Genomic DNA, 15,576 nt, shown 5'->3' on the forward strand with positions numbered 1-15,576 from the left:
GATGCTGAAAGCTGATTGGGAGTTCTCTGTAAGGCTTGTCAACTGGTGAGCTTTACATCAGTTAATAGGATGGGGACCCAGTCGTTTACCCGATGTCACTGTTCATGGGCTGTATCTGTTGGATTGGTTCATTGGTCCAGAGGGTAATCTGTCTGCCTCTGTGAGTGGAGGAGCATGGGTAATGTCTGGGTTGCAAGCACCCGAGGAGCTGAATGGGGGAGGAGGAGACACATTCTCATTCTTCGTTTATACATGATCACTTAATCCACTGTATTCTGTGTGCTGCCTCACTGTGCTTTCCATGGCTTGGGTATCTGACTGTGGAGTCCCTCTAATTCATTTTCTCCAGGGAATAAACTTCCCTTCTCCTGCTCAGGTGGCAGCAGGGACTGGAGGACAGGCAGAGCGCTGGCTTGTCTGGGCCTGTCAGCTTAAGGGATCTTGGAACCAATGTTCTTTATTTCTGTTTTCAGAGTCCCTTTTTCTGGGACACCTGTTATCTCCAATTTCTTTTATTTTATTTTGTTTCATTTTGTTTTGCTTTTTTTGGTCACCATTACAGTACATCATTAGTTTTTGGTGTAGTGTTCCATGATTCATTGTTTGCGTATAACACCCAGGGCTCCATGCAATCCGTGCCCTCCTTGATAGCCACCACCAGGCTCACCCATCTCCCCATCCCACTCCCCTCTAAAAGCTTCAGTTTCCCCGAGTCCATAGTGTCCCATGGTTTGTCTCCTCCTCTGATGCCCCCCCCCTTCATTTTCCCTTCCTTTTCCTAATGTCCTCCATGCTGTTCCTTATGTTCCACATAAGATTTTATTGATGTATTTGACAGAAAAAGAGAACACACGAGGGTGGGGAGGAGCAGAGGGAGAGGGAGAAGCAGGCTCCACACTGAGTGTGGAGCCCAACGTGGAGCTCTGTCCCAGGACCCTGAGATCATGACCTGAGCTTAGACAGACACTTAACCGACTGAGCCACCCAGGCTCCCCCTAGTCCCTCCAGTCCTTCAATTTCTGAGTCTTCTAGTCATCCTTGAAAAGCTTAGCTTTTGTTTGTTTGTTTGTTTCTCTTGGTACTTTATGTTGCTCTGCCTTTTGTTTGTTTGCTTAAACAGCCCTAAAATTCTCTCTGTTTTTTATTTTGACATAATTTCAAACTGAAAGTTGCAAAAATAGTACAGAGAGTTTCTGTACATGCTATACAGTATTTGTCAAATGTTAATGTTTTACTATATTCCCTTTATTCTTTTCTCTCTCTGTGTATGTGTACACGTTTATATTTATTTTTCTCCTAAGCCATTTGAAAGTTGCAGATCTGACACACCTTTACTCCTAAATACTTCTCATAAAGAATGACAGTACAGTTATCAAAGTTATCTGAAATAAACATTGATATAATATTATTTAATCTATAGACCTTATGTAGATTTTGCCAATTATCCTAATGTCCATTATAGCAAAAAAAAAAAAAAAGCCAGACCATGTGTTACACCAGTTGCCATGTCTCCTTACTCTAGAACAACTTCTCAGTCTTTGCCTTGCACGACACTGATACTGTTTAAGAGAACATGTTAGTTATTTTGTAAGATGTCTCTCGACATCTCTTGATTTGGGTTTGTCTCATGCTTTTGTATCAATTTATGCATTCAGTTGAAAATTGTTGAAATTCAAATTATGCCTTTTTGACTGGAATATCACAAAAATTATATGTCTCAAATGCATCGTCTCAAATGGGGAAATGCTTTGAGACCATGTACATGCCCTGCTCCTTCTTAAACTTTGCCTGGCTGGTTGTCGCCTCTACTGACGATTTCTCACCCAAATCAGTTTTTGTAGTGGTTGCTGAACGGCTGTAATTCCCACTTTCTATCTGCTTTTGAGAGTAATTATTTTGTCTTTGACCTGAGAGTTCATGTCTTTAATCAGTTTTGGAAAATTCTCCATTGTTTTCTCTTCGAATATTATCTGTCATTTTCACAAATCTTTCCTTTTCCTGTTGAACGTATGTCAGACCTCTTTCATCCTGTTGTTATGTCTCTCAGGTTTTTCTTCCCTCACGTTTCCCACATTTTTATCTTTCTGTACTACACGCTGGGTAATTGTTTCACATCGATTTTGCTGTTCTCTTCAGCTGTGACTAATTTCTTTTTCACTCATCCATTGAGATTTAAATTTCAGTGGTTATTTTTAGAAACAGTTTAATTATTTTTCAGATCTGTCTGCCTGGTTTTTTTTTCAGAGCGTCTTTTTAAAAACTGTGTATTTTAAAGTTCATCCTTTTATAATTATTTGAGATACTTGATCTTTTCCTGCGATCCGTTTTTAAATTTCTTGTAAGGTCTGTTCCTGTCGTTTTTCTAACTGCCTGTTGCTCTTGTTGCTTTGTTTCCTTACATGTTTTATAATTTTGGGATGTGAGTTCATCTTCAGTAAGGTTTCCTGTGGTAATCTTTGCCACCTGGGCTATGGGGTGTTACTCCAGAGGGTTTGCTCATTCTTGTTCCTTTGTTTGTTTTGGCTTCTGCTGGGTGTTCCAAAGTTATCCAGGAGATAAATCAGTTTTTAACATTAATTTCTCATAGGAGGTTTCCATACTATGGACGGTGATTTTGTTTAAACCCCAAACCTCTGTGAGGGCTGGTCTCCATTGGAAGCACCCCAACTCAAACTCAGGTTGAAAAAGATAAGTGTTTTTTATTGCCTCCATCTATGAGGGGATGACATTCTGGACCACCTTTTCACTGAAGGATTCTGCCTTTGTGTATATGTCCCACTTCTAGTTCCCTCATGTACTGTGCCCAAAGCCATTGTCCCTCTCTTCTGGCGTGGACCTTAAACCCATGTGGCACCAAGAGCAAACTACTTCTGCCTTCCTCAGGGTTCCACAGTGCCAGTCCCTCCTGTGTGTTCGGCTCCTGATTGCTGTTTTTTTTTCATCTTTGGTGCCTCAGAGTTCCCATGTCCCCTGGCCTCAGCTATATATTCTGAAGTTTTGTTACATTTCATCCTACATTTCTCTGTGTTGGATAGCAAGAAACGTCATCTGTTTCACCTCCCAAGATGTGTTGAATTCTCGTCCACTCTTGTCTCCTTTTTCCCTCATAGGTTCATGCCTTTCCTTTTTTGCAGGAGGAAGCAGAGATAAGACAGAGGAGACTAAGCATATGCCTTACTTGAATTCCAGAGAAATTAAGAATTCAGAAATTACTACATTGTAGAGGTTGTTCTTTCCAAATTGTATCAGCTTGAATGATGGTGTTGTACTCCTCTCAGCTCCGAACCACACAGAAGGTTTGGTTTTCTAGGCCGTACCCGTGTTGGTGTTTTGTGCTTAGATGCCACAAGCTGTAACTTCATCTTTTTCAAGAGTTTCTGTTTACCAAGCTGGTGAAGTCTTCCTCCATACCGTAGCTGGCTGGCAAACATTTTTATGCCTGGGCCAGAGAATAAAACTCTCTTTCCAACTATCAGACTATTCCAACTATAGGAGAGTCCGATGAAATTGGAAATGTGTATTACCTCTCATGAGAAGTGGTAGTTTCACCATTGACATTCTTGAAAACTTCAGATGATAGATCAGCCTTATTTATTTGAATCAAATAAATCACTGTTTTTTTCATTAAAGCATAACTTTTAAGAGTTTACAGTATACTTTTCAAGTAACAGATCTAGGGATGATGGTTATGCGTTTAAAGACCATGTCCTAAAAATAAATCTTTTGACCTATCAAGCAGCTAAGCTGTTATTTTTACTATATCGAATTAGGAACCAATAAAAATCAATGATGTGTTACTTTTGCCCCTACTTTTTTGTATTCACCCACTTAATTGATTAACAATATCTTAAAACTATCTTACCGTAGACATGTTTAGTGAAATTTATTACTTGCAGACTGATAGAACTCATGAATTATTAAAAGCATCAGCATATGGAACCCACTCTTTGCTCATTCCAAATTCTTTTAATATGGCTTATGTTGAGCCATTTAACTGGCTTCTGTCCATCCCACTGATGGAAGCCGCGGCCAGACAAGGGTTCTTATAAATGATTGGCTTCCTTTCCAACCAAGAGGAGGATGAAATGTCAACTTTTTCCTCTACTACCTGAAAAGCAATCAGTGGCAACCCTTCCTGCTCTTCTTGACAGTAGTTTGGCTTTACAGAAGAGGGCAGGCATTTAGCCAAATGTGAATTTCAGTGTTATATAAAGGAAAAATTTAAGTAGCTGAAACTCAGATAATAGCTGGAATTTTTAGAGAGGCATTCAGATGGATTTAACCTGTGAGTCTCCAGTAAGCTAACTAGAGCTCAGAAATTCCTGAACTGCACATTTTCATCCCTTCTCTCCTGGTGATGAGCCCAGTGACTTGAGGTTGCTTACAGAATCTCTCTTTGTAGCACACCGCTCATCCGTAGGATGGGTTTAGGGTTAATAACTGCTTTAGGAGAAGAGTGCAGCGTAGTGGCTGATTACCAAGGACTAATCAAGACCACTGAAAAGGACATTTTGGAATCAAACCTTGTGGTTCAAAGCCATTTATTAACTTGACCTTGTGCTTCAAAATTTGTTATCCTTATCTGAGAAATGGGGTTTTTACTCACTTTGCAGGATTATTATGAGAGCTTAATGAAATAACATATGTGGAAGAATTTTGGAAGTGGTGTAGCACTGTAAAAAGAAAAGTTTTGTTAACATAAGGTTTTATCACATGGAAACAAATTTTGGAAGCGGGTAGAACCCTGGTGGGGAAAATTGAAATTCACGGGACAGCGGTCTTGTGTTTGTTTCCATTTCCAGATAGGCCCTGTCATGTATTTTCCATTGCTCAGTACTTAAGACCCCAAGAGTGAACATTCTGTTAGCTTCATTCTTACAGGTAAAGAAAGTGTGACTTACTTAAGAGCCATCTCCCCATCATTCGATCTCATAAAAGAGGACATGGAGTCGGAAGTCCATCATTCCATCTGTTAGAAGATGTTGCCGTATGTTCGTGTTTCTATCTGGCTCACAAACTTGGCACCCCAATTAAATAGGGAACACAACAGCAAATAATTAGGTCAACAGTGTGACTAGAGAAAGACTTCTGTCACTGGCTTTGTGATGGACAAGACACGCTTAATGATCTTCCTGACTGAACGGCTAATGTTCTGAATGAAGTATTATAGAGCAGCGTTACTCCTTGGCCAAATGAGCCTGAAAGTGAGGTATTTGTTGACTCACAAAGTGAGTGAGTCAGAAAACAAAGTGGAACCAGGTGTCCTGGCAGGTGAGTAGGAGCCAGAGTCAGCTTTTGCCATGGAGATTTTCACAGTTTGATGACCTGGAGCTTTTGCTCTAGAGAGTGGGACACGGGAGTGGGATGGAAAGCCTGTGGCCTGTGCAAGTTGGGGACTCAAAAAAGAGCTTCCTGGAGAAGCCAGGAAACTAAAAGTCTAGATATTTACTGTAAGGGTAAAGAGAAATAGCTTTTGTAGTGGCCCTTCTGCTGATAACTACAGTGAGAAGCCACCTTCACATGGTTTCTTGTCCCAATTCATACAACTGTGTGGTCCAGATAAGCCTTCTGAGGAGAATTTCATTAGAAGTGGCCCTGAATTGATAGGAAGCAGCAGAAGTAGACACAGACCCTCTCTTGAGTAGTTCGTCTTCAATCTGGGTCTCATATAATTCTTACAAATAAAGTATCTAAGGAAATGAGCAGCTCACAGTTAAAACCCGTAAGATCATACAGAAATGAGGAGACATCATGAGTGAGAACCAGCAGAAACACATCTTCAAGGACTTTGATTATTGGATTAGATTAGATTGTTGGATTCAAAGAAATTGTTCAGATGCAGCTCAAAGCGACAGAAGAGTGAAGTGATGCGGAGAATGGAGGGGCAAGGTCTAATCAGTTCCAGAAGGAGGAGAGAGAGAGAGAGAGAGAGAGAGAGAGAAGGAGGGAGGGGGAGGGAGGGAGGAAGGAGGTGCTTTGAAAGGGTAGTCGTTGAGAACTTTCCAGAACTGTTGAATGATACCAGACCTCAGATTCGGCAAGACCTAGAAACCACAAGCAGGATCATCATAAGGAAACTGAGGTACACCAAAGAAAAAGAGAAGTCCTTAAACTTCCCTGGAAGAAAAAGGCAGACTAATGGTAGAAATCGCTTGCCCCATGCTCCTGTGACCCTGAGTTATGTCTCTGGCTCAATTTCTTTGGATGTCAGCGAGTCACAGTCCCTATTTTCCTGGTGCACCCAGATGTGGTTAGGCTCATTCCAGTTCCACCATATAGAAAATGTATTTATGAACAAATTACTCTAAGTGAGTTATAGGAATTCTAAGTTGATAACTTAGTATCTCCCTTAGTTAATCCGCAGCACGAAGGGGATTTCTAGCCTTTGATTTTCTTCATCTGTCATGTGTCTGTTTAGTGGGAAGTCAGTGAGATCTAGCTATGGTGTTATCCTTGTTTTTGTGAAGCATCAGTTCTTTTTTATGGGTGGAATGAGTTAAAGATAGAGCGCAACGAGTAAACTTCTGACTTGTTGCCGAATCTTTTCTCCCTTGATCTAAGAGCGCCTGCTTGAAGACTGGCCTTGGGTCTCTGTGCTTCTCCGGTTTCTAAAGGCCATGCAGGCCCAGTAGAGTGTGTGCTGCCAGTAGTTGGGGCCGTAGAGGCTTAATGGTTAAGGTAACGTGGGCCACGTTACTGATTGCCCCTTTCAAATCTCCCAGTAACCATTAACATAAATATCATCTCACCATTTTGGACAGGGGACACCACCCTTATGCACGTTAGTAATATGATGCTAATGCTTAACCCTTTCCTGGCTTGGTTTGCTTCGGAGGCCCTGCCCCGGATCCGTGGGTAGGGAGTCTCTTTGAACCTAGAGGAGAAATGGAAGGGTTAACTCCTTTTGGTTTTGCCCTTTGACCACTTCAGGATGAGAGGCATGATGAAATACTTTTCAAAATCTTCAGTGGAAACACATCATGCATAATTGGAGCAAAAAAGAATAAATCAAAGCTTTTCCCTCCTTTTAGTCTGGTAATTCATAATTGAAACCACATTGAGGTAGGGGCTGATAACTTCAAAACAAGCAGGAAAACTGCCCTTTCTATCAAGGTAGGGATAGGTAAGGCTCCTCATTACCAGGGGCTCAAAAGCTTCTGTATATCAAGCCTGTCCTCTCCTGCCTTCCTTTCTCCTCTGAATTCTCACTTTTCTGCTCAGGCAGACACCTTCAGTTAAATGAAATGTGGGTTCATTCTGGGATGCTGAGTGCTCTTCTTGTCACATGAATTTATACGTGGTGACATTTTAAAAAATATCTCTGATATGGTGCATAACAGGAATTAAATTTTGAACCATCCTTCTTTGAGGTTGAGTTCTTCTGTCTGGAATTTGGTTGGTTTAGGTTGAAAGAGCCCTTTAGTTGGTAATGGAATGTGGTTTTTCTCACTCTTGATTTTATAATCCTCGAGTAGTTCAGCAAGAACATTTTAGGATGCTTAGCAAAGGCCATTTGCTTCCTATCTTCTCCACTGTCTGTATGGTAGGTGACCTTGGCTAGAATGGTTTTGGTTAAGCTCATATAGGGCTACTGTGACCTTTCAACTGAAGGAAAAAAAAGGGGGGGGGAGCAAGATTGTAAGAAGGGTCCAGACAACTTACTTTGTGGGAGATTGCCAAAGGCACACCTAGTTTGAGTTTCTTTCTTGAAGGAACTTTGCCCTGCAAGTTGACTTTACGCCTAGCCTCCCAGGGCCTTTCTATGAGGCACCTTGAAACCCAAACCCACGACTTTCTCTCTCTACTTAGTCTGCTCACTGCTCGCTCATTCACCAGAGCTTTCCAGAATAAGCAATACAAAAGCTAGGATTGTGACCTGACAGTTGTCGTAGCTACTGTGGATTGCTTTTATGTGACTGCAGTTGAACAATCTGGATTTCTTATTGAAGGTTCCATAATGAATATCTGTTGTGGGAGTGAGAAGTGAAGTTCGGGAGGATGGGCGAGAGATGGACAAGGTATTTTGGCCAACTGCCAGTGTTCTGGCAGAATGATGCATACCTCTCCTCCCATCTTGGAGTGAACAGTTGCACTGTGTAGGTTTGAGAGTGGTATCGATAGCCAAGATGCAGATGGTGCAGCTGTAATAAGTGGGTTTCGCCTTTTTTTTCGGGTCACCAGCGCTGGGTGCCTGGTTTCATGCCCTGTCTTGCCACGATGGAGATCTAATCAGGCAACGGAGTTAATTGCCAGCATTGTTTGCCTTTTCCCTGGCAGAAGTCAGAGTCTTGAGTAAATTATGGAGGTTTAAATTTGCTTGATTTCCTGCAGAAAGTGGGGTCAAGAGGTCCCAGACTGTAGACACTCTCTTTGGTCAGCCAGCAGGGGGTAGCTCTTAAAGGTATTTCAGAGGTGACTAAATGCTGTTTCTGAAATGTCCTTCTCCGCTAAGTTTTTTTCTCTGGGGGTTAGTTTGTTGACCTTACCCCAGTGGAGTGGAGTGTCTGTGTGAAGGCGCATACCCCAATTAAAGCTGCCTTTCTCCACGCTGTCACTGTGCTCCAAAGGCAAATGGGATTATGTTCAAGGAGGGGAAAAGCAATTGGCACAGAAACCTAGCTGCAGATCAGCATTTCCTCTTTCTGACCTTTTGAAATAGAACATAAAGTTAGCCATTTTCACTTATCGGAAAAAACAATACTCGGGAAAAGAAAGTTACGAAAGAAATCCGTGGAAAGCTAATCATGTGACTTACAAAACCTTCCCCCATTCAAGGCGTTTCACGCTGTGGCCTTGGCGGCCTGGCCGGTCCCTCTCATTTCCCGCTCTCCTTCCTTCTCTCCGGATCTGGTGAAGGGGTCTTAGCAAGAATGCTCACTCAGTTTGCCAGCACTCGCCCACTGACGCTGGACCGATGCAGCGGGCCCTCCTCATCTCCTCTGAGGGGGCGAGACTGCTGTGTAGACCTTTACACTCCCATAGGACTGGAATACCTATGCCAGGACTGGTTATCTCACTGAGCTGTCTGCCCCACCAGATGACGAGCATGTTGAGGGGGAAGGCTGTGTTTGTCCCGGCATCCGTGAGACTCTTCCAGGTGAACCCGTATGAGCTCAGGAAGTGCACCAGAAATACGATCGGTAGGGGTGATTGTTGAATTGGTGACACCGGTGTTCTGGCAGGCAAGAAGAATACGAATGGAGAGAGCTGGGCGATTTTGTATTTGGTGTAAAGTACGGTTCACGGAGCTCTGTGCTGAGCGCTCATCGCTCGTGGGCCGACCTCATTTGTCACGTCGCCCTGGGAGACGCGTGCCATCATGGTCCTCGTTTTGCAGATGAGGAAATCAACACAGGAGGAGCTTTACACGTCACAGAACTAGTACATGGCAGGGTCTAAATGCAAACTCTCTGTGGACTCTCCCCATCCTGCCCTTCTTTGGAATAGTTGGCCCACTGAGGTTCTCGTAGGTGCTTTAAAATGAGTGAACTAAGTTAGAAATTACATTCAGAACTCATGGCGTCCCTTATTTGCATGTACCTCACCTGTTCACATCTGTACATAAAGAGGACAGAAAGAGCAGGACCTGCCTGGGTCATGGGGTTTAACTTACCCATTCTCGAGCATGTTTTTATTGAGTGGTGCTGGGCACTGGCTAAGTACAAGCTGTTGTAACAGCTACGGCTCTTGCTGTCTTGGAGCTCTCGAGATAAAATATAAAGAACAGGAAGGAAAAGAGGAAACTGTGAAAATAAAAACAGTGTATTTGGAGAGGAAATAGAGGTAGAGAATCCAGATAAACTAGGACCTTGAATCATGATAAGGTCAAGTCATGATAAGTCAACAAGTCATTCAAACTTGTTGCTGGAAGAGACCTCATGGTTGCCCTCCCGCTTGTAGGAACCGTGGAAAGGAAAGCCCAGAGAAACGATTACTCCTGCAGGATCAGCCGTAGGTGACCATTTACCAGCTGTGCTTGTAGTGTGATGTACTTTCCATCTACTAACTATTTACTTTCATTAACAACTTCTGGCTTGTTAAGAAATCATAATTAAATGTTGATTAACATTATTAGAAATTATTATTATTATTATATCTCATATCAGGAAAAGTAGTCGTTATTATCGCAGTTATGGACACTGAGGTGCAAGAGAGGTTAAGTACTTCGCCCAGGTCACACAGCTGGTAAGCGAAAGAGCCTGAAATTATGTTCAAGACACGTGATTCCCAAACTGACCCCAAATGTGCCGACTCACTGTTTGAAGTCATTTGCCTCCACCCCGTCGGCACATCCTGCAGTAGAGCACCAGGCCTGTGTCCTAGGAAACAGATGCTCAGCGGCTTCTGTGTTAACGTCTGTGTTCATCTCAACGTCTGCCTTTTACGGGAAGTGTTGGTTTTTCAGACCTTGTTATGCTCCTTTGCCTCCTCTGTCTCCCCTTGATGCTGCCTTTTCTGCTTCCCCAGTTTTCACGCCCTATCTGGTATGCAAGTGAGGAGTGTGGAAAAACTGAGCACCAAGACAAGTAACTGTCTGCTTCCCACCCACCCATTCCTACCTCCCCTCCTTCCCTTCCACAGTCATCGGAATCGCGGACAGAGCTGGCAAACAGGATGAGAACAGATCGGTCATCTTGCCAGAGACTCTGGTTCCTTCTCCTGGCAGTGCCTTGAAATCAGAGCTCTGATGCCCCTCAGGGGGTGCCTCCGTTGAAATTCCAAGGGATTCATTTTCTGAAACCAAGCTTCGCGGCTCTCAGGGAACTTTCCTCTCCTTTTAATGTCATACAGGCATTCAAGTGTGTTGGCATTCCCCATTTCTCCTGAAGAACAGACCCCATTTTGTTGGAGTTTTAATAGTTTTTCCTTCTGCGTTAGAGGCGTATTGACCTTTTTTAATTTATGTGTTTCCTTTGTGTCAGTGTTATATATTCGGTGAGTTTTATTCCATGTACCTTCTGAAGTCATAGTGTTTGGGTTGATCTCTGGCTTATTGGCCCACACATGATTATCAAGGATAAAGAACTTCCAGCATTTTTGTCTCAGAGAAGAGTTAGAAGTAATAAACTCTGGCATTCCCCACAGTTCTGGTTTCCAGAGTTTACAAAATGGCGGTACCTACCTGGGACTCAGGGCAGGAGGGCTCAAGGGTGGGCCATGGCCTCCACCACGGTGTTCGGAAGCCAGACCTTGAACATCATCACGTCATTTTCTCTTCCCTCCCTTCCCTTCTGACTTTCTTTCTCTCTTTCTTTTTTTGACTGGTGAAGCAAAGGATTAGGCATCATTCACTATGTTTAAGCCTATAGTTTGATCTTCTGTAAAACGAGAATAACCATATCTGGCTTGGGGGTTGTTGGGCAGCTCAGATGAGACATGACACTTAGCGCCTAACACTTAGGTGCTCAGTAAAGCTTTCACACACATTACAGCACCTCAGAAACTCGGCTTTTGTGTCTTTTTCATTTAAAATGGTGTTTTTCAAGTGTAAGAGAGTACTGTGTGGGGAGGAGTGAATGACCGGCCTGGGATGGTGACGGCGGAGAGACTGCACTTTCGGGGTTAGCTGTAACTGAAGCACGGGGCTGCTTACTGACTTCGTCTCCATAAAGGTCAGGAAGGTATGAGAAATAAGCTGTGGCGTAGATAACTAAAAGGGGGTCCTACCAATGTGATGAGATGCTAGGGTACCAGTGCTAAAATTTCGGTACGTTCCTGACCCTGCAGCTTAAAGTCAAAGCATGAGGTCATGGAAACAAAGTCAGCCTTTCTTATTGTGTCTCACGGCTGTGAAATCTAATTATGGCCTCTTGTGGACATTTTGGCTTTAATATCCTGATTACATTAGGACTCCTGGAATCCCATTCAGTCTCTTTGAGTTCCCATCCCATGTGTATTCCATGTGTTTGTGTACATTTCCTGTCCCACACTGTTACATCTGGCAAACAGCTGTTGTCCTCTATGTGGTGATGGGTGTCCATCAGTGATAAGGGTGAGGCTGATGGGGGACCTTGGGAATCCCAGAGGACGGGAGACTAAGCGGCCAGAGTAACAGTAGGATGTTTCGTGTCCAGCCACCTTCTAGCAGAGATGAAGTTTGGTCCCGGGCTTTTCACATAATAACGTATAAATGTGAAGGTAATTCACACCACTGAACTATATACTTAAAAATGGCTAAAATGCAAGTTTCACATTATTTTACCACAGTTTTTAAAAACTTACATAATATACCAAAAACATTTAATTATATCTCCAAAAAGCTGTTTAAAAATATAAAAATGTTGGGGCGCCTGGGTGGCTCAGTGGGTTAAAGCCTCTGCCTTCGGCTCAGGTCATGATCTCAGGGTCCTGGGCTCGAGCTCTGCATCGGGCTCTCTCTGCTCAGCAGGGAGCCTGCTTCCTCCCTCTCTCTCTCTGCCCACTTGTGATCTCTGTCTGTCAAATAAGTAAATAAAATCTTTTAAAAAAACATGAAAATGTTTTAATCTTATTATCAGTACAAAAACATTTTTGCTTGTATCACCGCATTGAAATGTACTTAATGTTTTAATGATAAGCAAAGAAATTGAGTTTCCTTCATTACTTTTTAAACCTGATTTTGAGAAAATTTTGAACTTACAGAGAAGTTGCAAGAATGTACAGTGAACTCACACCTAGAACTCGTCACCTAGATTTAGGCATTTTGTATATTCACACTCTTTATTCACAGTGTCAGAAATGATGTGCTTTGATAGATTTTCTGTTGTTTTGCTTTTTGTCTTTTTTTTTTTTCTTCCAGACTCAATGTGCTAATTACCTATTGGGCCCTTCCAATCTGAAAATTCACATCATTTCTATCTTTTGTTCCAATAATTTATTTAATTTCTCTGATAGTCTTGTTTCTTCTGTATTCTGTTTTCTTTTTCAGGAACCTCCTATTAGGTGGATGTTGGACCTCCTGGATTTTCTCATTTTCTCTGAGCTGTTTTTCATCTTTGCCTTTTGTTCACAAGACTAGAATAGATTACCTTTTTCTTTTAATCCTGCTTTTTAAAAAAAAAAAAAAATTAAGCTATTCTATTTTTAATGTCCAAGAGTTCTTTCCTGTTCTTTGATAGATCTTTTAAAATAAAAATAGCAGTTTATTCTTATTTCATGGATAAAATTTTCTTCCTGAGAATATAATTTGTCATTGATGTTGTTTTAATTTCCTTCTGCGTCTTCTGTTGTCTCTTGTGTCCTCTGAGTTCCTCTTTTTCTATTTGTTCGTTTGGTTTCTGTCATTATGCTGAAGATGTTCTTGAGACGACTGATTCTAGGATCTGTTTATAACTACCGGCAAAGCACTGAAAACCCGACTGGAAGGCAGCTCTGGGTGCAAGGACAAGCCTCCTGCGCTTAGGGTGTCACTGTCCAATGGTGGAGGGGGAATCTAGGCCGATGGCTGCCAGTGTTTGGGGACTTTGAGGGGAAGGAGGGCAGGTGGGTCATCGTTCCCAAGATAGACTTTGACTGCCATTTTCCTCTCTGCTGTGGCCATGTTTCCACGCCCAGAGCTTCAGTTCCTCAGAGAATAGGCCTCCCCGCTCCTGTAGGGGTGGGCAGCAAGAGGAGTTTTCTGGCTGAGTGGCTGCGTGAAGCAGAGGTTTGTGGATCTGGGTCTCTCTGCTCCTTATACATGTTTTTAACCAGCCTTCCTGTTTTCAACCCTGCCCCTTCTCTTACCCCAGGTTCCTGCTGAGCTGATTTCTGAGCCTTTGTGGAGTTCAACGGTTTGGACTTGGTTCCTTTGTTGGCACCTCTGTGTGGCTACTTAGCTTTTGCCCTCGTTCTCCTGCTCTGTTACCACTTCTCTGGTCCCTCCTAGTCTTTCTGAAGCCCGTCGATACTGCTCATCCCTGTTGTGTCTTTTCTCTCATTTCACTGTCATTGTCCATTTGTACTTTGTATCTACTGTCCCTTGAGTTGGCTTCAGGAGAGAATGGAGCTCAATGTACGAGTTTAATCTGCTGTGTTTAACTAGATATCTCTTCTCAGCTACAAAAATTCTCTGCTCCTACTTGGGTGACTTCATAGCTCAAGTTAATTAAAGAGAGTCAATACAAGTTTTGGGGAAAAGAAGACTGAATAGTTGCTTTAGCTCTTGGGTTGGTCATGTTAAAGTCACTAAATCTCCCACATCCTGGTTTATGGACAACATTGCAAAAGAGATCCGCCCCATGGTGACTAGATCCTTCGCTGACCCACATGAACCTGTTGCCTTGCAGAAGTGGAGCAGCGTGAGCAACCCACTCTTCCTCCCGCTGATCCCGCCACAGTCGCAAGGTTTCACTGCCATCGTCCTCACGTATGACCGAGTGGAGAGCCTCTTCCGGGTCATCACCGAGGTGTCCAAGGTGCCCAGTCTATCCAAGCTGCTGGTCGTCTGGAATAACCAGAATAAAAACCCCCCAGAAGGTAAGAAGAGTGGGAAAATGGTCTGTTCAGGAAAGGCGTGGTCTGGGTGTTAGCACAGCTCTCAGCTGGATTGGGTTTTGGATGGCCAAATTATTTGCATCCTTAGGTTTAAATGAGTTGTCCTGCTTTGTCAACAACAATGCCATTTCTGAGGCAGCATGACCCCAGTTTTCTCAGTCATCTCATTCTTGTTCTGGGGTGGCCCATTTAACCCCAAGCCCATGGCATGCGCTGTAGCCACAAGTGTTTGAGAGCTTAGGAATCAGCTGGATCAAAGGCCAGCAGCCTTGGGAAAACAGAGCTCAGCTTCTCTCAGCCATCTCAACTGACTGTTTACATGAAAACTCAGTTTAAAAGGCATTAGTTTTCTCCTTCCTTATCTGGGCTCTGATACTGCACTTTGCTTCAGGAAGAAAAAAAAAAAAAAAGGACGGCTTCACTTTCCATTGGGAATGTCAGCAGAGCATGCCCTCTTCAGGCTTGGAATCAGTTCCTTAAAGAGAGCGCTCACTCAGGTTCCCATTGGTCCATCCTTAATCGCTTTGTCCCTTGACTGGCCACCCCTGTGCGCTGCTGGCTGGTGCCGGCAGCTGGGGCTGAGGACTGTTTGATTAATTGGATTTGTTTTTCGTTCAGGACGCATAGAGTATGTTCCACCTGCATTTAGTTTCTCATTCAGTCTGTCTATTACTGATCCTAATCCCAGGGACTTCAAAGCTCCTGCCCTTTATAGCCTATTAAAGCCAGGAAGTTTCTGATGGATTAGAGCAAGGAATGAGTTTGAAGTTTGTAATGTGCACCACTATCACCGATAAGGTCTAGTTTATTGCCTGACAGTAGTATCTGCACTTTTTATGGCTATTCCCTTTTAATTGGTAATGCTGAAGTCGGGATAGTCTACTTTGGAAACTACCAGTAGTAGATCTCTAGTTTAGGCTGCAAGAAGAACATTTGCTGTCTGTTAGGCAAATCAGAATTTGCCCCAAGAAAATTCTTTAGTTCCTCTTGAGACATTTAAGAAATCTTCCTTAGTGGGATTTTGTTCTCTTGAGAGAATCATACACTTTCTCTCTATTCAGGGAGCCATCATTTAAGTAAACAAAATAGCTACTTTAAGTGAAGGCCCTGTTTTACACTCCA

The 15,576-nt window shown here is 43.0% G+C and overlaps 1 protein-coding gene across 1 annotated transcript in view; it reads left to right on the top strand.

The window, feature by feature from the left end:
• Nucleotides 1-15,576, top strand: part of LOC132008356 (exostosin-2) — a 140,383-nt gene that overhangs the window by 79,210 nt on the left and 45,597 nt on the right. Inside the window, exon 9 of the mRNA XM_059386872.1 lies at nucleotides 14,247-14,436. Coding sequence (XP_059242855.1) covers nucleotides 14,247-14,436 — 190 coding nt within the window. The remainder of the gene's footprint in view (nucleotides 1-14,246; nucleotides 14,437-15,576) is intronic.

The sequence above is a fragment of the Mustela nigripes genome, unplaced genomic scaffold, assembly GCF_022355385.1.
Source record: "Mustela nigripes isolate SB6536 unplaced genomic scaffold, MUSNIG.SB6536 HiC_scaffold_148, whole genome shotgun sequence".
Taxonomy (NCBI): Eukaryota; Metazoa; Chordata; class Mammalia; order Carnivora; family Mustelidae; genus Mustela; species Mustela nigripes.